The sequence below is a fragment of the Amblyomma americanum genome, chromosome 8 (genome assembly GCF_052857255.1).
Source record: "Amblyomma americanum isolate KBUSLIRL-KWMA chromosome 8, ASM5285725v1, whole genome shotgun sequence".
In the NCBI taxonomy this organism is placed as follows: Eukaryota; Metazoa; Arthropoda; class Arachnida; order Ixodida; family Ixodidae; genus Amblyomma; species Amblyomma americanum.
The window spans coordinates 64,145,886-64,171,151 of NC_135504.1; the positions used below are offsets into that span (position 1 = coordinate 64,145,886).

A 25,266-nucleotide genomic window follows, 5' to 3' on the forward strand; every position below is an offset into this window, starting at 1 on the left:
ACCACGTGACAGCCTGTGGCCTGTTTCATAGGCCAGAGCTGGGTCTCTGCCGTCACGTGCCTACTTTGGCACGAGCCTTGCAGTTTCCTAACCATCGAAGCTGCAACAGTTGGCCACAACAGTAAACAAGCTTTGCAGGCCGACATCACCCAAACAGCAGCACCACTTCCTGAATAAAGCTAATTTGGTCTTGCAAAACTTTGAATTCAAGCTTAGAACACAATGTTGCACACCCAGACCTCAAAATAACAAAGGTCAGTTTATTCTTCACACAGGTTCAGCTCACAATAAAACCATAAAAGCATAATCAAAATGGTGCAACACGTCCAGCACTGAGAGATAGTGCAAAAAGGCAATGAGAACATCACTGGAAGCACACTTTACGTATGTTGCACATTTCTATTTAAATTGCAGATACATGAACAGAAATGTGGATGCACGGACACTGCATAAGAAAAATAAATGCTACTTCTGCCACAAGAAAGGGAAGTTCCCCACCAGCCCTGAAAATAACATTGTTCGAAAGACATGAAATTTGGGTTGCACACAATACATTTGGCAAATACAGCACCGCAGACGAAGCCATGCAATGATAACTGTTCCATGCTGTGCGCAACAAAACCTTAATGCTAGTGCAATGCTGTGTGGCAATGCAATACAAAATGCCGAAAAAAAAATCTTGGGGGCCTTCTTAACCTTATTCTCAAAAGAAGAAAACGCAATAGCATTTGTGAGTTGCCCCCCCCCCCCCCCCCCCCCAATTTTGAGTAGGGCCCGCCCCAGAATATGAATTAAGGTGGTTTTGTTGGGATAGTAGGTTGATTAATGTAGATTAGTGAGTCAGGTTAATATGATCCCCCATGATAATTCAATGGAAGGTATTCGAACATTCCATTCCTCAGATTTGCAAATTTGACAGTGCTCATGGTGTCCCAACTCTCTCGACCAAACAGAGAATTTTGTTAAGGAGAAACCTGATGGTTTTTGCGAGGTGACAAGTTAAATGCTATCACATTAAAAAGAATGCAAGAGGAATGAAATCGTGTCTCAAGAGATGCTTACACTGTAGAAACTTTTTAAAACTCCCTTGGCGTAAAAAGCTTTATGTGGACTAGAAGAATGCCTGCAGTCTCATGCTGTCAGTCTAGCACAATAAATAGCCCTGGGTCAATAAACTTGTTGCACAACACAGCAGTGTTCAGATGTAATTACTAGGACACCAAAGGCAAACATTGTGTCCGGCAACATAAAGTAGCATTCTTCCAAAAAAACGTTTAAACTAACGAGTGGAGCCTATATTTAACCACAAGACAAACATACTCGCATATTAAATTATCACCGACATTAGTCACTGAAATTTTAAAACACCCAATTTCTCAAAACATAAATTTTACCCAGCACAACAAATATGCCTCCCAAGTTAGCACCAGTTTTATTAAGGACGAAATGCCTTCATTATGTGAGTAAACAGAGCACATTTTTGCTAAACAAGAAAAAAAGTAAATGTGCATCAAGAAGGGGTAATGCTTCCCCGAAATTATTCCATCAGCTTCTTGTCATGTCACCGATTCTTGCATTGACTGGTTAGACCTAGCTGACTGCTAACAACTAAAACACTATTGTGCCAAAAATCAGGTGGCATTCCCACTTGGAAATGTCTGCAGGTCTTCTATGCAAAAACAAGCTGGCAACTAAATAAAGTATTTTGCAAAAACCAAATAAAACAAAAACACTGTTTCACATGATGCTACATTGACAGCTCACACAGCTGCGAATTCTGTTGATTTGTTGTTGTTGTTGTTGACCTCACACAATGGCACATACCCACAAGGGGGATTAGCCATAACCAGGCGGTGACTATTTAAATAACCAGTTGCATGTGGCAAGCAAGGGATGACCTACCAAAATTTGGATTGCACAGTTTCCGTAGCCGAGGTGGTTGCAGGAGGTTAGGGGGGTCATACAAACTATAATTTAGGCAAAGAAGGGGTAGGGATTACTATAAGTGGTTGTAAAAACCGAAATACAGAAGCTGATAATGGGATGGGCAGGACGAAAGCTCATGATGGTAGACATTTTGATTCTAGGAGATAATTTTGAACGGCAGAGCAAACATTCCCATTGGTATGGCCAAGCATAGAAGCGCCAAGAGACAGAACAACCGCAGAAGACAGGCGCAAACTGAGATTCTGTATTGGAACTTCTAATAGTCGCCTCCTAATCGATGAGTAGCGACGGCAAAAAAGAAGAAAGTGCTCTATTGTTTCCGGCTCCGCACAATACGGACACAATGGGGAGATCGCCAGACCAGGCCTGTAGAGGTAAAAATTTAGTTGTGGCACCCGGCAACGAAGCCTCGTGAAGGAAACTTCAAGATTGCGCGATCGCCAGACTGAGCTTCTCCAAGGGAACAGTAGGTGCTGGAAGTCGTCCAAGGAAGTAAGCGCTGATGCGCCCAATTCGTTCATTACAGTGCACCGTCGAAAGCGTACCGCCGTGATGTAAGCAGTTGTTGGAAGCGGGTCAACAATCGGTCCACTCAGGGCTGCCTTCGCTAAAGCATCAGCTGATTCATTTAATAGAAGACCCCTGTGCCCAGGAACCCAAAGAAATCGAATTGATGTGATGTGTGGAGGGATCAGGAATTTTAGTATCCGAAAGAGCTGCGATTCAGTGGACGCCGAGAGGGAAGTGCATAAAGATAACGAGTCTGTAATTATTATTACTGCTGATAAAGAAATTGGTACCTTGCGCAGAGCGAGAACCACTGCTAGAAACTCAGCCAGATAGATAGGAGTGAAATCTTGGAGACGGAGAGAAAAAGACCAGTCAAGGGACCGGGAGTAAATACCTACACCTGCCTTTTCTGCACACACCGAGCCATCAGTCGCAATTGCAACATGTGAGCTGAAGGTCGACAAATAACCCTGCAACATACCATTTAACCACGAGAAAGGCAGTAATTTTGCATTACATGAATAAATGTCATCGTAGATGATAGACACAGTTGCGGGGATGGACCGCACCGGAACCATTTCAGGTATTCGCACGTTGAGTGGGCCCAGCAAAGATTCAACGAAACAGATTTGGGGAGTTTGAAGGCGAGACCATCCAACACCCAAGAACTCCGCTCGCTGCCCTAGGAAGATCAACTCGGATGCATGCTGCTCCGAGTCGCAAAACTTTAAAAACGTTTGTACTGTCAAAAGGCGAAACCTTGCAGTAAGAGACGGCACCCACGCTTCCAGATACAAAACATTGTTTGCCACGTATTGAGGGAGACCCAAACACAGGCGCAGAGCTTCTCGCTCTAAGAGCAGAAGTGGGCGCAGTTTGTATGCAGCTGCTCCAGAAAACAAAACGCAATCGAATTCCAAGATTGGCCGGATATACATTTTGTAAATCAGCAGAAGAGCATGCCTGTGCATACCGCAGCGAGGGCTACTCATCCTTCGCAGAAGGCCTACCGCCCGAATCCCTTTCGCAGCAACCTGATCTATATGTGACCGCCAAGAGAGAGACCTAGACCATTATGTTTTCTGGTACATGGTGCAGCCCCATCAGGGCACCATTAGGTAACGTCAGGAAGCAGGAAAGAAGTCTCATGTGAGTGACAGCTCTGTACGCGCAACAATGTAATGTTGCCACCGCAAAGCTATTGCACATTACAGTGCTCGTTTCAGTACACGGAACTAACAGCATTCACAGTGTCTTATAAATCCTCAGCAATATGAATGCCACACTACTTTTTTTCAAGCCTTTTGACTTCTTACATTTCAGTTTTACTGCTCACATCTGAGTTTAACTCAAAAAAGGATAAAAATTTCTTCAGCATTAAATCACCTCTTTCCACTGAGCAAATAATGAGAGTTCAAGGAGGCCTAATTTACTTCCCCTGCCTGGACCAATACTCCTATACCATGCACACTCAGGTAGGTGATGCCTATGACAAGTTGTGAGCAAATTTGCATCTATCTTTAGGAACAAGATTTGGAAAAAAAAACTAGTTACAATCAGTGCAGCCACAACCTTAAAAGAAAAAAAATTTTTCTGCATATATATGTTTTGTATATTCTTGCACATTCAGTATCACTCTGCTTTCACATATACTGCAATCACCTGACACACAACAAGTGGCAAGAAAATACTCAAAGCGACTAGAAAAGGCACGACTAGATCCGTTCCTGGGAAGGCATGCGCAACTCTTCAATGCACAGGATTCTTATATATAGTACATACTACATGGTACTTTTCATATGTAGTATATATAGTACATAGTATGCAGCAAATACGCCTCAGTATCAAGATTTTGCTTTCACTAAGTGACGTTGCTCACTTTTTTTGGAATGCATTCAAAGAACTTTCAGAACAGATAGAGAGAGTGCAAGCAAAATGACTAGGAATGAGGAATCAAAGAAGACTCAACACCATCTTGACCCGGCATGTGCCACATCAAAGCTGTAGAAGAGGAATTGCTTCCCAATTATTACTGCTTAGCCAGCTGCTATACACAAAATTCTGAACATAATTTACAGCTCTTTTGTGGAAGTGTGTGGCAGCTTGCAGCAATTTTTTTTTATAGATTAATTTATCCTTCTTTTTAATACAATTAGCATGTTATTAACGCTCACTAGCAAATGCAGGAATATTTCTCATCACAGAAATCTCGGCAGCATGTGTTTCGACTTACTTATGTAAACACATTCCATCACCGGTAAAATTTCTTTCTGCGTTTCTAATGTCACGTATTTCGTGAAAGAAAATATACAATTCCCTACACTCTCCATCATCTGTGTGGCAAAAATGACACACTTTGTTCAAAATTTAATAAATTAAAAATAAACACACTCTTGATGTGCACCACAAACCTGACTATGCGTCCTTTTTCAGGCGTGTACATACTGTTTAGATGGAAAAAATTATTGCAGATAGTGCTCTTCCTGAAGAGAAAAGGCTAGTGGTGCATGAATGAACTGCAATGAAACATTTTACAGAAAAAAAAAGATTTGACTTAAGACACTTTTCTTCAGTGACGTCAATCAACATTTAACGCAATGAAGAACTGATGTGAAGAAAATAGGGCACTGGTAGAATTAAAGACAAATCACAAAGAACAGTCTGCACTGGTTTCCTGGCGCAGAGATCAGCACATGTTAACTGAATGCTGTGCAGACAGACAGACGTGAGTAAATGTTCTAGGCAATCATTACTCTTTTACATACGCTAAAAATGGACACAAACTACAGTTAAACCTTGATGTAACGAACTTCAGTGTAATGAAATCCTCACCGTAACAAAGTGTTTTACTTTCTATGTAGCAAAATATGTATGCTACAAAGTAAACAACAGATTTTAACAGACTTTGATAAATGAAAGTTTATCAGTACATATATGTATACCACTTTCCTTTTCTAGCTTCCGCACGTAAAAGAACCCCTGGTGGTCAAAATTTCCGGAGCCCTTCGCTACGGTGTCCCTCATAACCTGAGTCGCTTTGGGACGTTAAATCCCCATAAACCATAAACTATTTTCTAGCTTCCAGCCAGAAAGCTGCAAACAGTCACATAGTAAGTGACTGGACAGCTGTGAAATCATCTGAACGTTTTATGCAGCAATGGCTGCGAGTACAAAAAAAGTCTTCAAATAATACTGAAAAAGCATACTGAGCCTTGCAAGCATACCGAGGCTCTGCGACAACCCAGAGGTACACACCAGCAAAAATAGGCCAATAAAAAACCCCTTCATAATGAAAGACAGAGGGCTCGAGATAAATACCTTAAGACTGGTCAGCACAAAAAGTAAACAGCAAAACAATATAAAAAAACGCAGTGCATAAGCTCCCCACAATGCTGCATTGACTAGAATGGTACAAACAATGTTTGACTCACAGACCAACAAGATTGCATTCGAATACAAGGTCATGCATAGTGCAGACATCATCTACAAGTGCATCGAATTCGTAGTGGCTTCTCAAAAAGAAGAAAGAAATGCAGCTCAATGCAACTAAAGCGTGGATGGATCTCAAATCAGCATCGCAGTCCCTTTTGCTGTATATTCAACGAAGGAATCAGGGGCCAGGGTGGGAGGATAGGATGTTTTCAGTAAAGAATTTGTAGGAATTAAAAATAACAAGACTAAGCAGACTTTTTGAATTTGCTTTTAGTTTTGCAATTAAAAGCAATATTTTGCTTGCTGCTTAAAGCCTGCAGTGGGTGAAGCACTAGCTGGGTTTTTGTGGCTCGCATACTAAATTGGCTAATGGCCTTCACAGCTGCAACCAGAGTGAAAACAGCCGCACCGGCTACGCTGTGCAAGCGTGCAGTTCGATGGGGTCTGAGTGTGTGCGTCGCACCATCACTGTCATCAGCCTAACTACACACACTGCAGGGCAAAGGCCTCGCCCATGTCTCTGTAGATAACCCTGTCCTCTGCCAGCTGCATCCACTGTATCCCTGCAAACTTGCTAATCTCATCCGCCCACCTAACTTTCTGCCGCCCCCTGCTACGCTTGCCTTCTCATGGAATCCACTCTGTTACCCTTAAGGACCAGCAGTTATCTTACCTTCACAGTACATGCCCTGCCCAAGCCCATTTCTTCCTCTTGACTTTGACTAGGATATCATTAACCCATGTTTGTTCCTTCAACCACTCTGCCCTCTTCTGGTCTATCAACGTTGCACCTATAATTTTTCTTTCCATCCATGACAAACATCTTTTCCATCAGTGCAAGTTAAAACTTCCAACTTTTCATGTAAAGTCCAAACAATCCCACAAAATTTGGGACAATTGGAATGCTGACATAAACCATCCGAAGGGAACGTGCAACCACTTGAGCGATGACAGTGTTCGCCTGAGCTGAACTGTCGGCCTTTTTTTTTTTTTGCCTAAGCCACGACATGCAGCTGCTATCCTGCATCTAACAGACATGGCCACAATACACCGTACGCAAACCCTGTGACACATATTAATGCACATCCCTATCTTTCATGCAGGTCATGCTATCAGTACAATAGGCACAAGCATAGAATAAGCGGCACACTGGGTCCTGTCAGCTTTGTTGATAGAAAGTAGAGGTACCGTGCATCCCCATGAACATGGAGTACCCCGACAGCCCTTTATGAGTGCCAACACACAAGAATGCTTGGTAGGTGCTCGCTTTAATTGGCCCCCGAATCACTCTCCTGCGGACATGTTGAAGAAGAAAAGAAAAAGAGAGGGAACAATTGTGGCAAGCTGGAATGCAACAAGCATCATCACTGCCAGGCAGCGGTGACAATTTATGCGATGGCTCCCAGCACTCCAAGTGGTCTCGTCCAGGTGGCGGTCAAAAATAGGCCACGAGAAGGGGTCCAGTCACACAGTTCTGTTGTTTGATGCTACGTGAAGCATGATGATGAAGACCAATGCTTTTGTAGCCTGCAAGGGTTTTAATGCAAAAGCATTAAAGGCCTCATCAGAGAAAAATCCGGCATCGGTTCATCACAGAAAATCACTGATTGGTTGAGAAAGCGCGGCGTCAAAGAAATAGGAAACATTCCAAAAGCGTTAGAGCCATGAGCTGCATTTAAACCCGTCACTTCGCAAACAGATAAGTTCTGCTGGCCGCTGCATTAGACCATAACACGTACCATCGGCACTCCCTAAAATCCCGCGCGTTACTGTCGGCCTCCCATGCTGTGCTTTGGATGCTGTCACCTTTATCAACTTCCATCTGGGTGCAAGTCAGTCAAAAGGCAAGAGAATGTGTGAGCCCGAGTTCAAATGCGGGGCCAGTTTAGTGGCAACAAAAAAAGGTGCATGGAAGTGCCATCTGACGAGTATGCGTCAAATAACACGGAACAGGGTGAGGTTTGAAACAATAACTTCAATTATCAAAGGTGTGAATAAAATAAGGAAAAAAACGAATACCATTCTATCGAATTGTAAATGGGTAATGGTAATTAAGCGACCTTCAAATTTTTAAATGAAGTGTCAGTCTAGCCCCAAAGTTGGACATGGGGCTATAGCAGATGTGGAGGGCACAGAATTAATTTCCACCACCCTCGGTTCTTTATTGTGCACTGACATCACAGAGCATGTGGGTGTCTTTCATGTTTCACGTCCACTAAAATGTGGCTGCAGCAGCCATAATTTCACCATGGAACCTTTCCAAATATATTGGTACTACTGAAGCCATTTTCTGAACAAACGTGCAGTGCACACGGATCATAGGCCAGCAATCAGAAGTGAAGGCATATGAAATGTTTCCAAGAATGCATGCAACCATAAGGGTTGCACTGAGAGCATAATGATCAATTTTTTGTATGAAAGTCACGATCAATACACTCTTCAGACAGAGCTTAACAACATACTAAATTGGTGTGATAACTGGCTAATGTCCCTCAATCCTACTAAATGTAAACTCATGTCCTTCACTCGTCGTCACAATCCATATCTCTTTCATTATTCAATTTCTAACACACAGATTGAGCAAGTACAATCATATAAATATCTAGGAGTCACCCTCTCTTCTAATCTATCATGGCAGGTTCATATTGGTAACATCATTTCAGCATCAAACAAAACACTCGGTTTTCTAAAACGTCACCTTCGTCTTGCCCCACCAAATGTTAAATTGCTCGCGTATAAATCACTTATAAGACCCAAATTAGAATATGCATCCCCCATCTGGAGCCCACAACAAGCATATCTAATCACCGCATTGGAAGCTGTGCAGAATCGTGCTGCCCGATTCATTCATTCCTCATACTCATATGACGTCAGTGTCTCATCCTTGAAAGCTACATCCGGACTGCCACCCCTCTCTTTTCGTCGTCGCATTGCTAGCCTCACCCTTAATCACAAATTCTTTTATTCTTCTCTCAATCAAGCACTGTATATCGCCGCCGCATCACGCATATCTCACCGCACCAGTCATCCCCTTCAAGTTGCCCGCCCACTATCACGCACTACTACGTTTTCAGCTTCGTTATTTCTTCGAGCAGCCACGGACTGGAACGGCCTACCCCACGACATCGTCGCCATCGCTTCAACATCTGCTTTTCAAGAAAGCGTAACAGATCACCTTCAATGTTAATTTACCATCGCTGTTTGTTTTCCTCACTACAAATGTAATCCCACCCCTTATGTAACACCCCCTGAAATGGGGGCCTTTAAGGAATAAAACTGAACTGAACTGAACTGAATGGGCATTTCGTGGTACATAGCGACATCTCAAGTGCAATCATAAGTTGCCATTTAGTATCAAAACATCCACCACCACGGTGTTAAACAAATTGGCAGTCCCTAATATCTCATTTCATCAAGATGCAGTCATAGAATTTCCCTGAAAAAAAAATTTCAGCTGAGGAAACTGATGAGAGGTTTCAGCATGCATAGAGAGATGCATGCATGAGCTCAAGTACAAAGATGGGTCAGACATTTTGAAGATGGCCAGGTAAGAATGGACAACCAGCCATGGAGTGGTTGCTCTTGGACAGCACCGACGTAAGCCAACACGGAAGCCATTGATGCATTCATCAAACAAGACAGGTGAGTAACGACAGATGAAATAACAAGAATGCATGAAGAAGTGCATAGTGAAGTTCATGGGTTGACTGAAATTACCAGAAAATTTGTGCCTGCCAACACCCACACCTATTAACCGAAGACCACAAAAGTTCAGCATGAACCACCACTTCAGAACTTCGGCAACAATATCAAAAAGAAGGAGATGATTTCTTGCTCTATGTCGTGACCAGTGATGAAATCTCCTTTCAGCACTTTGAGCCTGAAACAAGAACACTCCGTCACAAAAAAATAAATAATAATAAAAACCTAGGGCAACACATGCCAAAGTCAGGGCATAATTTTCTTGGACACAGAAGGTCCAATTTTGGTTGATTGCATTGAACCGATGCATACAATAAACAATAAATGCTGGCCGGCTTAGGAGAGTCATTCGGACCAGCAAAAATCTTTACTATTTCAGTGTCTTCACTATATCACTTGTTGGTGGTGGCTTGGCTCTGAGGATGCTATCTAGTAAACTAATTTGAAGCGTGAACTGCTGGGCAAGTAGGTTCATGTTTTGGCAAAAAAGAACCAGCGGAAGAAAGAGATGCAGGGGAGAAGAAGGCTCGCACTTAAACATTGTAGAAATTAACTTAATTGCTAAACACATAGCATTGGTTTTTACAAAGAAAAGCTCAAAAATCTGCTATCCTGTTCTTATCATTCCTTAATGTGATAATTATTTATATTAAGTTATGACATTTTATGTTAACATGTTTTTGATTCTATTTGTGTCACGTGGAATTGCTGCATTTATACGAATGCAACGAAGTTATGAATATGACCAGAGTTTGATTCCGTATGGAAAACAGACCTTTGTGTGAACACGGCGCCGCCTTCCGTAGCCTCAGTGTCACTTAAAAGGCAGCATTTAAGAAAAGCAGGCCACACAGTTGAGTGCGGCAAAACTGCCCAGTGCTGCAAATATTTACCCTTTCCTTCCCTTCCCTACTCCCCACTGCACTTTTACTGTCTCTCCTTTCTCAGCGGCCTGCGCCATTTTTTCCTACATGCACAGCCAGCTTTACTTTTTTTTTTTTTTTTCGTGCATGCTGCCCACTTTGCCTTGTGGCCCCAAGGACGTCGATAAGTTGGCTTCTCCTCGCAGCTTACGAGCCTGGTGGTTAAGCCATCTCAAAGAGCGCCATTTTTACCCTCTCTGGTATCCATTTGCCTCTGAATGTTAGCCCCGCGACTGCACCATTACACGTCTGTAGTTCCGAGATGACCTAGACAGCACGCATGCCACAATGTCATCATTCCACGGAAAGTATGTCGCTGTGGCACGATGCTCTTTACTGTACCAGTTTCTTTATTAAACGCATCTTTACAATAAATGAAAAAAATGCACAATCGTCTATGGAAAGCGAAAGAAATGGGATCGCAATTTCATTTTATTAGATACGAGTTTACTATAGCAAGGTTCTACTGTACTGCAGAAGCTCCATCTTGCATTGCGTGATGAACAACCCGCAAAAAAAGTGACCTTGCAACGCGAAATGGGATGGGAAGTTCTGCCACAACTCCCTTAAAGCCCAGATCTGGCTCCATTCTTTTGAGGGATGAAATGCAATGCCACCGATGCATGACACCACAGAGGAACTAAAGTGACTGCCACAGCAAACAAGTTGATTACACACAGTTCAAATTCAAGTCCCCCCTTAAAACAAGCCCCTCTTAAGTCAAGCCCCCCCCTTAAATCAGCATGGCATAAAAAAAATGAGCAAATAAAGTACTTTGGGAAGTTTTGTAACCTTTCTTTTCCCAGAAATTTTTCAGATGTTAGAGGTCTAAGGAACTGGTCAAAGAATTTTCCTCACCACATCCAGACATCTATGAGGTGGAGCTGGGCAGGTCCTACTCATTGAGCAGCAAGGGCTTCTCGATGGCAGCAGCGGCCCCGGAGGAGGCAGCCGCATTCGCGCTGCTGCTGCCGCCATCAGCCACACCAGAGGCGCTGCCTGCTGTGAGCAGCTCGTCGTCATCCTCGTCCTCCTCTTCCTCATCCTGGTAGGGACTGACCGAAGGGTCCGGGTAGTGGAAGGTGGAGCGTGACAGGTCCACCTCGATGGGGAAGATGCAGCTGCCCTTCATCACACCATGGCAGTCACTGTGGTACTGGGACAGCGCCGACACAAGGCGCTGGAGCTGGAACACTATGTCCTGCACTGCAAGGAGAGTTTGTTGGACAGCGAGAGCTGTTAAGGGCAGGTTTCCCAGTTCTGCGGCGGCGTTGGTGTAACATGAAGGAAAAGCAAGGTGCAAAGGCAAATGGCACCCTTTGAGCGCAACGGCGGGAACTAATGTTTGCACCCCTCCGCGGCGCAGCAAATGCCACATTCACCACAGCGTACAGCTGTCAATGAATCTAGAGTACAAAAAGTTGGGCAAGTTGGTTCAATTCCATAATTCTACAGTGCGAAAGATGAAGACGAAAAAAAAAAACGAGGCGAGACACAGCGCTGTACACGGCAATGAATCTTGTGTTATACAGATGTGATAACTGGAGGTCAGTTTTTTCAGCACAGAGAGAGAGAGAGAGTTGTAAGTTTTCAACACTGACTCCAGCACTTCACTCAGCAGTGCTTCTGGGTTATGATTTTATTCTGTGAAAGGCGCAGCAACACAAGATAGATAAATGAATACTATTCGCATCTCCTTTGAATAGGGGCAGTGACTTTTGTTTAAGCAGTGCCACCTAGCAGCAAGAATTAAATCTTGATGCAAACGCATAACAGCACAATTAGATGAAGTTGTTTGTTTTAATGCCCATTATAAAGACTCTACAAATTATACAGGTACAATCACCTTAGGGTGTTTGTTAGCTTTCGGTAAGATAATAAGACCCATTTCAGCCAAAACTCCTGTTCGCTGTTACATGAGCTGGGAGGTGCCACTTGTAGTTACGAGTTCTTTCTGTGCCCTCAAAAAGAATGAAATTATGCTTCCAATTCCCCTTTCAGCATATCACAGACATGCTGAATTAGTATCAACAGTGATAGACATCAGGAGGTGCTCTGTTAGTTCACAGGCTCAAACAAGCCTAACACTGAAATTTAGCACTAGCCGTCATTGCCCAAATTGTCTACCTCTTCCTTGTGCCTTCGTCGTGACAGCTATTTCAACCATGAAGCCATGGTCTTACCCAGTTTGTTTTTTTTTGCCTCCTGCATAGTGAACACACTGGCTATTTTGGTTGTCAACATGTGAATTTTTGCTAACATATCTCCGTGCAATGAATGCATCCCCTAAAGGTTATGAATTTCTTTCAATAAAATAGTGGTTCATGGTTTATAGGGGTTTAACGTCCCAAAGTGACTCAGGCTATGAGAGACGCCGTATTGAAGGGTTTCGGAAATTTCGACCAGCTGAGGTTCTTTAACGTGCCCTCACATTACACAGTACACGGGCCTCTAGAATTTTGCCTCCATCTAAATTCGCCTGCTGCGGTTTGGACAAAATAAGAGCTATCTACATTATCTACGGTTATCCACAGCATCGTCAAATGCACCTGACATACAAGGTGCGCACTAGCCATAAAGTGATTTAATAATCTAGATATGGGCTGTATAATGCCTGCACACACAGGCATTGTACTATCAGGGACAGAAGTCTCTAGGACACTCAGAAGGCCATTAAGGCCCATAGGCACCATACCTGTCAGTGACCATATAGAATGCATTACAGATTAAAGAAGGTGAGTTTGGCTTTCACCTTCACATGTGTGGTCTCAATCCGGCACCTAATAAAAAAGCTGTCAGATTCAATTGTGGCTCATGCATCCTAGGGAGTTTTGTTCCTGACTGTACATGTTACTTCAGTGTGAAAAGAAGCAGAAAGTTTGTGCACAATGAATTCTGCTGTTACTTCTGCACTGAAGCTGAAAATGTCTCTCCATCAAAAGTAAAACTACTTAGAAGAAAGCAAAAAGTGTGCTTTTCACCCACACTACTCGAAGAGTAGTAATCATAGGATGAGTGAAAAATATCTGCTGCCTTTCATATTGGAGCCATTCGTACAACGTGGAAATCTGTCATACACCACACAGAGAAGAGAGTGTGCCGGTGGTGCTCACCATGTTTCTGGTCGAGCAGTTCCAGCTTGACAAGCACATCAGAGCGCAGCTTGGCGAAGCGCACACGCGCATCCTGCCGGCAGCGCAGGATGAGGCGATACTCGTAGTTGCCCGTCTCGACCCGGTACAGAGGCTCCTGCAGCGCCTGGTAGGCGTACTCCTCATCGTCCATCTCCTTGACCTTCAAGCAGTACGACTGAAACAGAGCCACATCATCAGAGGTGTGCCCCATCCATTTTTCTCATACATAAGAGCACCCATGCTCTCCTCAAACTTGTCATGGTCACACTGATGCCTGACTAATGCCCCTAATATAAATAGTATCATTACGCTATGTAGTATGTGGCATTTAACGTACAGCAACAGCACACTGTTTACGAAAACCGTCGCAGCGGATGGCTCTTGATTAATTTCGACCATCTTGAGTTCTCTGGCAAGCACTCACATCACACAGCACACGAGCGCCTTTCATGTTCTGGCTACATGGAAATGTGGCTGCCGTGGACAGGATTTGATTACACCACTTTGGGCTCAACAACCGAATTCCATGCCTAATAGCGCCACTTAAGCTAGCATTCCGCAGTCTTTAAACGACAATTTAAAACATACCTCCCACCTAGCGTTTAATAAAAATCTTGGGAACTTTTTTTCTGGCCGTCCACTAATGGTCACTGCCGTGCACTGCTGTACTTTCTTCTGAGCAACCATTAGAAGTTTCTTTATTGTTTTCTTGTTTGCCCATATATATTAACTGACATCCTTTTTGATTCTTTTTTAGAAAGGAGACCTCAGACACTGCTTTTGCTTTGGGAGTTCCTGCTGAATAATACTATATGTAAACATGTCTTCATCGGTAAAAAATAAATGTTTGACTGACGGCCTGCTTGATATTTGCTATAATCACATCAGTTCACTATGCCACCTCTAATATGAGCAAGAATATTTCTCTTAACCAAAGGGTTCTTGAACCTGAACTGAGAAAGAAATCTTCGAAGTGCCCTGTGCCGCAAGCTCTCTCTATCATGCATGATAGGCAAGAAGAGATGGATGCCAGCAAACAAGAAGCCGTAAGGGATTCCCTGAAGCAAAAAAGATTGAGAATTCATGTGCTAACCTGAACTAAGGCATCGAAGATGCACCGAAGTATCTGCCTTGAAAGTTGCAAAATCTTTTAACTGCGATACAGTACTATTATTGCAATCTCCCAGAGTAAGAACTTTTGAAATCTTCAGCAAAGCTATCAATGATCAACAAAATGCCTCTCAGCACCTCCAAGCCTGTACATCTGATCTCATCACTCAGGATGTGCTGCAAATATGTGTCCGAAAAAACGCACATAGCAAGGTGCATAGAATGCTTCACTTGGTGACAAGTGACATGCCGCACTTTTATCTTTCAGCATTTCCTTTTGCATGTCTACACAAATCACGACTGCTTCAGGTGCAGAACCGTATACAGTCAAACCTCGATATAACGAACACGGATATTACGAATTATTGCCTGTGACGAACTCTTCGTAAATATTTTTGACAAACGCATGCAATTTCTACTTTATATATAGAACTCGGTTGGCCGTGAAGCTGATATATCGAACTCCCCAGTGGCAAACTGCGCCTGTTCGGATGGCAGGCTTCGCCGCACTGCACAAGTGACTAGCGGTGATGCGGCAAGCGTTCGCGCCAAGGTTTGCACTTTTATCTCGCACTCGCCACCAGCGGCGTGTAGCGCTGCAGTCCGGCAGTCAGCACGCGTTCACGCCTCCGACATGCGTCAACAGTGCAATGAAAGCAACAGCGCAGGTGGTTGTAAGCTTGCAGTAACAATCCTGCGCTCACGTCAGCTGTCGCGGAGGTGGTGAAAACGACGATAGGTTTCGCTCTGACCGACCACTTTCCACGCTACACGGCTGTGCTGCGGGGAAGCCACCGTAGCCGACACAATCTGCCCTTGGGGTGCTGTGCGGGGAAGCCAACCTAACTGGCGCTCGGCCTTCTGAACAGCCGCGAGCTCCTTCGAAACGCCGGCAAAACCTTAAAAAACGACTCACCGTTTCTCTAGTAAGGATCGCCAGAATTGCTGTTCTTTCAGTGACTAAATTGCGTCGCTGTTGCACGCGTTTCTGACGAAATTTTATATTACGAATTTCGTCTAAGCGAATTATTTTACGATTTTTTTTTCTAATTCGTGTATGGGCCGCACGTTCAAAATTCACACCATAGTTAAAAAAAAAGTGCGGCTCTTACACGAGTTTATACGGTACTTGCCGCATTTGCTCTGCCTCTGCCGCCTTCTCTTGGTCCACGTCCCAAATGATACTTCATGTTTGTCACACAGCAGTAATCTGGCTAATAGCTTCTATATGCTTGCAGTGACATATACGAAGAATAATGCTTGAAAAGCAGGAAAGGGGCACTTGAAGCCGGCCTAGGAAGTGGCAGTGCACAGGCAGGTTTATTTGTGCATTCAAAATTTATTTTCACCAACCAAAAGGTTAATCAATCAGCTGTAATGGTCGCATTAGTGTAAAGGTTTCACACCATTACTGGTCCCAAGGGATAAAAAAAAGTAAGCTCCTGATCTCTGCATCTGGCACAGGGTGGCCCTGAATGCCAATGATGCCACAAACTAGTAACATCACTGACTCTCAATGTAAACATGCAGTGACTATGTGCTCCCCTCAGTCAATAGCTCATCAGCAAAGAGCTGAAACCTAGTACCTCCAAGACGGACCAAAGCATTCAGCTGCTGAAGCACAAATCAGTTCACGGACAAAAGGTCGAAAGAAGCATATGCGTCTGCGAGACACTACTGACCAGGTATTCAAACTTGGCGTCTGCATACTTCTTGATGGTCAATTTGGTGTCGGGTACAGCCTTGTTCAGGTAAGTGTTCAGGTCACTCAGCATCTGCACAATGGCGGACAGCTCGATGTGAGGAACAGGCAATGGACCAGACATCGAATGCCATCTGCATGTTGTCTCATGATGAAATAAGCACAACTGAACCATCCAAAAAACTGGCATACACATAAAAACACTAAACCACATGTGGAAGCACATTTTCATTCATCTGCGAAAGAAAAAAAACGTGACATGTAGACAATCATGAATGCCAGTGCCTCCAGAAGTACCTGAATGAACATTAAAGTACTGCCCCGATATTGCCAAAATATTGCTGCTGTAATTATTTGTTTGTTTGTTTTTTTGCATTCCCTGTTCAACGCTGCCAACATGTTGCCTCATTCTCTCATTAGCCATCGAGTAGCAACCAGATATCTCTAAAATAATCCTAGCTGTGTGAAACAACTATAATTTGAGCACAAACGAGAGCAATTGTGGTTAATTTGTTATTAGTCGTTCATTTCTCTGTGGACACCTACAGTTCACCCAGTAAACTCCTGACTTCCCTTCTTCCTTCCACAACCATCGTCCAGAGTCGTCGTCCTCCATCCACGACATCATCTGTTTACATTCTTTATACTTTGTCTTGCTTATCGCTTCCAGTGCACAGTATTAAATTACCTTGTCCACCACATGGAGCGAATGGTCCACCATACGGCTGTTCCTGGACATTGCTTGATTGTTTGCAAACATCCACAGCCATGTGCATATAATTAAGCGAATAAAAATTTTCACGAAGATATGCATGCGTTACCCAGAAAGTCATGCTTTAACAGGTCCGTCTAACAGGTTCACCCGTTCTGACAGCAACAAGTCCTGAGAGCACGAGTAGCTGTGACTGCCGCCATGCTTCATTTTCTTATGGGTGGCAAGTTCACCCGAATAAATGGCCCTAATTTCTGTGCAATGCTGCACCTCTAAATCTTCATATCTGCCTGCCATTACCACTACGTGACAATACTGCTAATCTGGGTGAGAAAAACAGTTTTTTTTCACCTTTTACCCCTGACTCAATGCTGTAGCGATAGCACAAGCGTGACAACGCTTCAATGACAAACAGAAAAAAGATGATAATATGAATCACAATAGAATGAAATTAGAACAGAATTGTTAAATCATACCAGCCTTGCTTACCCTTGGATTTTGTGCTCCTAATTAACAATTAAGTCCAAACACTATGCCAAAACCTCGCTGTGTACAAAAAAAAAAAAAACTGCGCCCAAAGACAGCAAGCCAGAAACCTCACACTAAACTATGCTGCCTAGAAGTCAAGCTCTACTAACGACACCAAAAAAAAACTGCAGAAGATTTAGCGTCTCTGTTTGGCTGAAGCCAAATTCTTCGGCTGACACCTGCTGTAAAACAACGCCTGGAATGCTATTTGGTTGTTGTTAACGGACGAAACAGGCAGCACAGTTTTCCCAGAGTGACAGCATCATTTAACTTACAATAGCAAATGATAGACACAGCAATTAGACAAGCAAAATGAGGTGCAAGAAACAACTCTCGCTCAATTTTGCCACGGTGTACTGACCTTTTGCAAGCATCGTTTTAAGCAGTGGGTGCCCAAGCCATTTTATTACCAGGATAGCCAATATGCAACATGATTGACAAGCTGATTAATATCTTGGTAGGGGCTAATGTGTTTCTCATCTTAACATTTTAAGCAGCATGAAAAAGAAGAAAACAGCGGGAAAACAGAAACTACAGGATAAGCACTCACTATCAGCTGTCTTCTAGCAAGAGACAGGCTACATATTTATACAAGGCAGAAATGTCATACGAGCAACGGCGGGAAATCGCTGGAAGTTTATCGCCACTGCTCGTAACATTAAGTGCAACGTTCTTTATAACGTTGTAACGGACCTATCATAATGTTCAGACAGATGGGAAAAGAAAAACATGGGTAAAAAATACCAATAACAAACACCCTCCAAACAAAAAGGCAACCAAACATGAATCTTTTGTGCCAAACTAATCTATATCAAACACAATACAAGGCATGAAACAAATACTACCATATGTAAGGCCCCTAGTTTCCTGTGATTGTGAAAATTTGTGGATTTTGGCATTCTTTGCAGAGCTGTGTGTTAGCAGTCACATTCTCATTTTTTATGCCACTGCTGTCATGCACATCAATACAAATGGCACTGTGATGGTAAAACGATGCATATGAATATATAATGCGAAACAGAAGTTTGAGAACTCGGGAGAATTTTAAAATAAATATTATTAGTCATTAAGGTCATTAAAAAATCTGCCTTCCCCTGGCAGCTTTCAAAGCCCAGTGGCAAAGGTTGCTTAAGCTGCCCTGAAAAACTCAGTAAAAGAAGAAAGAATTGATACTACATATTTCTACCCTGGTTCAGAATATAAAGCGAGGTTCATTTTCAAGCATTATTTCATGTCTCCCAAAAAATTTCCCAGCTTCTTTGTTCCCAATTTGCGAAATTTAAAATTTTCTGCCTATATATTATACGCCCTGCAGTGTGCGTAGTCCAGCTGATGATGATGATGACTGAATTTCGATTGACTTTAAGCTCTGACGGCAAGTGGCTGAGTAGGTTTGGTGGTTTGCCCTAGCTGTCTAGGTGCGCGAACACCTGCACAGTACAAACTGGCAGGTCACTCCTCTGCCAAACTACAAAATTTCCATTGCCCAACACAGCCAGTGCAATATATCCAATTGTGTCACTCACGGGTCGCACGGTCTTCAGCAGCTTGATGCCATACTTCTCGATGCTGCGGTGTGCCTCGCCAAAGCGGGTGAAGGCCTCACTGGCCCTCGGCTGCGGCTCACGGACTCCGATCTCGGCAAAGACGTCACCAAATACTGCGACGAGTCAATCACCAAAGCTTGCGTGCATTCCACAAATGCCCAATCACATAGGAAAGAAAGAACAAGGTAGAACATGCAAGGAAGGTCAGAACAATCAGCGCCCACCCATGAGAGTCTTTCATGCATGTGCCAACACTTTCAACCTAATATTCAACATGGACCATTATAGGATGCGCTTTATTTGGACAACAGAAAGCACACAGGGTGTTTTCCCATTGGTGATGGCATGAAAGTACTGCGCTGTTAAGAGAAAGTGCATCTACAAAGAATAACAACACTGCGGCAAGTAATATTTTTTTTGTGCTCCACCAGTTCTTACCGTGCAGTATAATGAAAAATATACTTGCGAAACACTAGAAGTGTAGAAAAAAAGAACCTGCAATTCCTCACAGCCTAGACACGATCAGGTAGAAGGTGCAGCAGTTCTGTACACCTTCATGTGTAGCTGCCATGCCCTCAGCTTATTCTCAGCTGCATGTGCTTAGGCCACAAGAGCAATTATTAGTCTTTTGCATGACTGCTCTGGCGTTGAGTGAAAGGCAGAGACAATAACTTCTTTCTCTTCCCAAACCTGCTCACCCAGACCCTTGTTGTGCCCGGACAACCAGCCCGGACTCCACATTTTCAAGATGCACAATTTCTCCTGCGAACGCCCTTGAACAAGCCCGGTGCTGCGCCGCTAGGATACAGCGCCCTAACGCTCCCTTAACAAGCTATGATGCTGCGCCGCCAGGCAGCAGGCAGCGGGACCCTATGGAGAAGCATCGGCGAGCAACATATCCAAACATGTTGCAACATTGCTAGACAGCCAGGCGCCGGTTCCCCTTTCCCCCTGGGAGTCACCGCGCGCGGCAAACTTGAAGCGGGCGGCCAGCGCGGTCACTGGTTGGAAATCTCGGACGGCTGTCAAGTGCTCGCTTTTTTTTTTGGTTCGTTTGTGTGACGACCGTTTCTCGGGGCTATATAAGCCCCAACGCTGCCACCAGGACAGACTCTGGACTCCGTTCTTCCGAGCCCGTTCAGAGTGTGCCGCTCCCGAGTGGAGTGTGATGTGTGAAGCGTTGGAACCTTGCCGGACGTCATCGTGCGAGAACAGTCGCGTTTGCTGCTAGCTCTCGGCCCCTGTGCCGATCTCGTCCTGTATAATGCTCTGTACATAATGTATAAAATCCCTTTCGTTGTTCTCACCGACGCCTGACTCGGAGTCTTCGCTACCAACTGAGAGCTGGCGACGCTCTGTCACAAAACGGGTGGCGAGCGTTACGGGATCACGTCAAGGTCGCAACACCCTGCAGCTTGCTGTGCACGTCAAATCCTGTCCAATTCTGTTAATGACATACTGTCAGAGCCATGCAATTTGTATAAAAACACAAACATTCAGCTGATGCAATGAATGCAAACAAATGCAAAATGGCAGAATAGTAGTTTGTATACCAGGGACTTTCAGAGGAACCTCCTGATGCAAGCTACCGAAAACTGCAGCGATTGGCAAGTGACTAGGCTGGAAAGCCAGCATAGCAGCGATGGTTTCCGCCAATGAAGCAGTGACCTACCGTAAAAACCGGAATATAGGTCGAACTTTTTTTCAAAAAACCATGGTGAAAAGTCGACCCCCGTCTTATATACCGGTCATTGACGGAAAAAATACGGAAGTCTTGCAACAATGGGTGGCTGAAGTCAACAGCCTCCATCACCATCGCCATCAGCAGCAGTGCCGCCATTTTGCGTTTCAGTAGATGCAAAGCGGAAGCTAACGGCAATTTACCGTCGCCTTCAAGAAAAACACGATTGAGTACGAGGAAGCTCACGGGAGCCTGGCGGCACAGCGCGAATTTGGAGTATCCGAAAAGAGCATTCAGTACTGGCGGAGGCAGAAGCTGCGTAATGTATCGAGAATAGGAAGGAAACGTTGCGCTGCGAGCAAGATCGCTGCCTGTGACTACCGAATGCATCCGCGTGAAAGCGGCAGAGATCGCGCGTGCCTATAGACTCATGAGGGCGCAATTCAAAGGCTCGCCATCCTGGTTGCGGCGATTCATGAAGAGGAGGGCTTTGCTCTATGGCGCCGTACTTGCCTGTGCCAGAAACAAACACGCGGGCCGATTGGTGCGCGATATTGTTAAAAAATTTGCCGGGTGTACATACAAGCAGCATTTAAATGAAATTAAATACTGTCACCATTGTGCAACCTCTCGAGTCGCATTTGTTTCAAAGTAAGGATGTCTTTCGGTACTTTTCCCATTGAAAAAAGATCTTTTTCATTTTTAGAATTGGTTAGTTAGGGGGTCGACCTATATTCCGGTCCGACCTATAGTCCGGTTTTTACGGTAAGTTCTTTCTTCTAAAACGGAATTCGTACCATCTAAACCCTCAAGAAAACCTGCAGGACAAAGGAAAGAACAGACATGAAAGGTGAAGAAAAACACGAAATGACTGCTGCCGGGCTACAAAAGACATATTTACCAATGGACGGCCGACATCTGGTTGTTCCACGGTAACACCAACACGTCACCCAAGGCACCAAGGCTGCCTGGAACTTAGCACTGCCATTAGTCTAGCAACCATCTGATTTAGCTCATTCATTAAGCTTCACTGCCAAAGGATTTCAATCTGCCCTTTAGCACACTGAAATTGTCATCACAGATCAGCCAAAATCACCGTGGAGTAATTATTCCATTGCGTATTTCATGACACAATGCTTCAGCTATGACAATATTCTGCTGCACCTTGGGTCAAGTGTCATGCTCTAGAGATGGATTCCGGTAAAAAATAAACTCCCAGACTCTCTAAAAAGTACAAACTCTCACCAACTCTTCAGCGCAATATCTTAACAGCCATGGCCGCACTCTTCGCCGACGTCGCAGCTGTCAGCCACACGGTACTTACCGCAAGCAGTGAGCAATGGTGCGCAGCCGCAACCAAGTCCTGCCAGCCCCAAACAAATCTATGGGAATGCATTTCCCATGCTTCTGCATACTGATTTTGCTTGTATGGATGACATGAAATTCGAATTATACGAATAATTTTTGTGAGCCTGTGAGACTGGTATCATCAAGACCCTACAGTAGATATAAAAATTAGGGGTGTGCGAATATTGAAATTTTCAGATACGAATCGAATACGAATATGAAGAAAAAATGGCTTCGAATATCGAATATCTATTCAGTACAAAAAAAATTTCAGAAAACAATCAGCAAGCAAACGTTGTTGCCCTTATTTTTTCAAAATGGTGTATGGTCTTTGCAACTAAAATAAACAAAACTAGACTGCCTCAGTACCATATAAAAAAACATGATGTGCACAGAAATGTATACTACTTGATAAGACAGCATAACAGTATCCAAACTATAATGAGACCGTGCAAAACAAAATCCATACAATGACAAGACTGGCAACAAAAAAATAACACGGTGACTATTAAACTTCATTCATTTAGAGTTCAAGGGATCGGAAGAAATGCCCGGTTCATCCGAAGGATTCTGTTAATAAAATTTTCAGCCCCCCCGGGAAAAAAAAAATGCTCCCGAAAATGCTGCTGAAAATGCTGAAGATGCAGTAAGGCCTCATGAGGCGGCTCCATCGCACTAACACCTGTAAGCCCGTGACGAGCCACCCGTTTAGGAGTGCTGGAAGAACACCACAAATGCAAGGAAGGGGCCGGGGAACTCACGCTGGCGTCGAAGCGGCGAGGCGGTTTCTAAAAAAGAAAAATAAATAAGCCGCGCTGAGCTGGTATTGGACTATCGGCGAATGCGCGGGCCGACCTTTGAAGTTGCCACGGGGCAGCGGTGAGGCTCAGAAACCAAAAATACGCAGCCAGGCTATTTTTTTTGCCCTAGCGACAGAGGCCTTTCGATTGTTGCCACGCCTGCCATTACGCCCGCTAAAGAGGTGTGCGGGTTACAATGCACCATGCAATAGGCAAGATTTTAACAGGATCGCTTGCCCTATTGTGACTACTCGACGCGCCCCTTCAGGAGGCTCCCGCCGCATTCCGCAAGTAGGCTTTCCCGCATAGCGTAGTTTACAAAACGGGGTGGCTGAAGTCACGCTCGGAGAGTTATGAAGGCGACAGGCTGCATTCTTCGGATGTGGGCATTAAATATGTAACGTATTACCGAGGGATTAAAAGAAAGCTCGATTTCACGTTGCGAGTGCTCGAAGCGGGCTGTCGGCCGTCTTGTTCGCAGCACGGGTGATATGTGGGAAAGCCCACTTGGGGAAATTCTCACGAGGTGAAGTCTTGCGGCGCCGGGGTGCGGTCGGTCCGCGTGATAAACGGCGGAGAAGGAAGCAGATAGGACTTCTGTATTGGTTTCCTAGAATTTTTAACCCGATCATCGGCTAATTTGCCCAGATATTGTGGTTCTGCGACGGTCGAATTTATGGAAGTATGCGCAGTATACGATCGCTGGCGAATATTCGGGAATTTTCGAATATTCGGAAATTCACGAATATCAGTTTTCGAATACAAATACGAATTGAATATCAAACATATTTGATTCGTATTCGAAATTTCGAATATTCGCACACCCCTGATAAAAATCAATGCTTCTGCCTTGAATGGCCATAACAACCACAGCAACTGCCACCCCTGGTCAAGCAAGCCCCCATCACACTGCTGTGGCGGGACCAAACAGCGTGTGCGCACTCACTGCGGTAAACGTGGCACATCTCGAAGAAGGCCTTGAGCATGTGGTGCGTGTGTTCCATAAGGCCCTTGTAGATCTGCTCATTCCTTGACAGCTCCTCCAGCTTCTTCACCAGGCTGTCTGCGGGAGAAAGGGGGGTGGGGGGGGAGCACACAAGCCTTTGAAACACACAAACAGGACACTGAAGCACAAAACATTCCTGGTTTCAAACTTCAGCCTGAAGATGCATTCTAAACCTCTAGCTGCCGCAAAACATTACTGGTACCTTCGCTACCTGCACCCTGGCAAGCAGTTTGTAGCACACACCTGTCTTCCCTCACACTGCGCATTACGAAGCATAAATTGTAATTGCGACTCTCGTGTGCATCGAAAAAATTACCTCTCTTGTGCTATCTTTCCTGCGTGTGTTATTGGTATATACAGTGAACCATTCTTAATTCGAAGTCATTTGGATTGTGAAAGCTATTCGAATTAACTGGGTTTCTGAATTAACTAAACACAGCAAAAAATTCCATTGCAAGAACATGTCACCTTTATTGGATGAGGTCTGCGACTGCCTTATAGTGCTGCATAAAAATCAAACCCCAACTCATTGCCCTTGCAGGCTGGAAAAAGGTTTACTTCAAATACAGGTTGACGCATACATCCCTGTCTCGCTCCATCCTTCCGCCACACTTTGTTTTGTAGCTTCCAGCGAGATAACATCAAGGCGCCATTTCAAAGCAATAAACGCATAACGATCAGCAGTCTGAAGCCAATGAAGATCAAAAACAAAAGAAAAACAGGCACTCCACCTTTCATTGCGCTTTTGCGACCAGCAGCACGTAGAGGCGAATACAGTGCTGTAGTTTTGGGTTCCGGCGCAACATACGCCCCGGAGATTATCTGAAGTCTTGCTTTCACACTACCTACCACTCGTTCGAGGAAATGACCACCAGAGCGAATGAGCCGGATAAACAACGCATAATTCGAAATTTCCTTTAGCGGAATCGATATGCATATGAATTACTGACTTTTTTCAGTTGCAGTGAAGCATGTCTTCCCTGCAGGCGCATGCTTTGGTGCTGTGCAAGCTGTGCCATAGATTTGTTTTTGTGCTGGGAGTCCTGGGGGTGGAGTGCTTCGAATATCAAGAATGGGCATCACTCTGCAGCACCACATCGTGGCTCCGACGGGCTGTTGCTTTATCAGTTTGCGGCGAAATTGGGATCAGCCATTAACAGTTCGAATAATCGAGGTCTTAAATTG

The 25,266-nt window shown here is 44.3% G+C and overlaps 1 protein-coding gene across 5 annotated transcripts in view; it reads right to left on the reverse strand.

Moving 5' to 3' along the window:
* Window positions 1-240: 240 nt before the first annotated feature.
* The window catches only part of PICK1 (protein interacting with PRKCA 1), a 42,199-nt gene continuing 17,173 nt past the window's right edge, over window positions 241-25,266 (reverse strand). For all 5 annotated transcript variants that reach the window (XM_077635006.1, XM_077635004.1, XM_077635008.1 and 2 more), the window contains 6 exons: window positions 24,022-24,138; window positions 19,227-19,360; window positions 16,441-16,533; window positions 13,628-13,823; window positions 11,373-11,720; window positions 241-7,416 (listed from right to left, as the gene is read on the reverse strand). In XM_077635006.1, coding sequence (XP_077491132.1) covers window positions 11,410-11,720; window positions 13,628-13,823; window positions 16,441-16,533; window positions 19,227-19,360; window positions 24,022-24,138 — 851 coding nt within the window. In that variant the 3' untranslated portion in view covers window positions 241-7,416; window positions 11,373-11,409. The remainder of the gene's footprint in view (window positions 7,417-11,372; window positions 11,721-13,627; window positions 13,824-16,440; window positions 16,534-19,226; window positions 19,361-24,021; window positions 24,139-25,266) is intronic.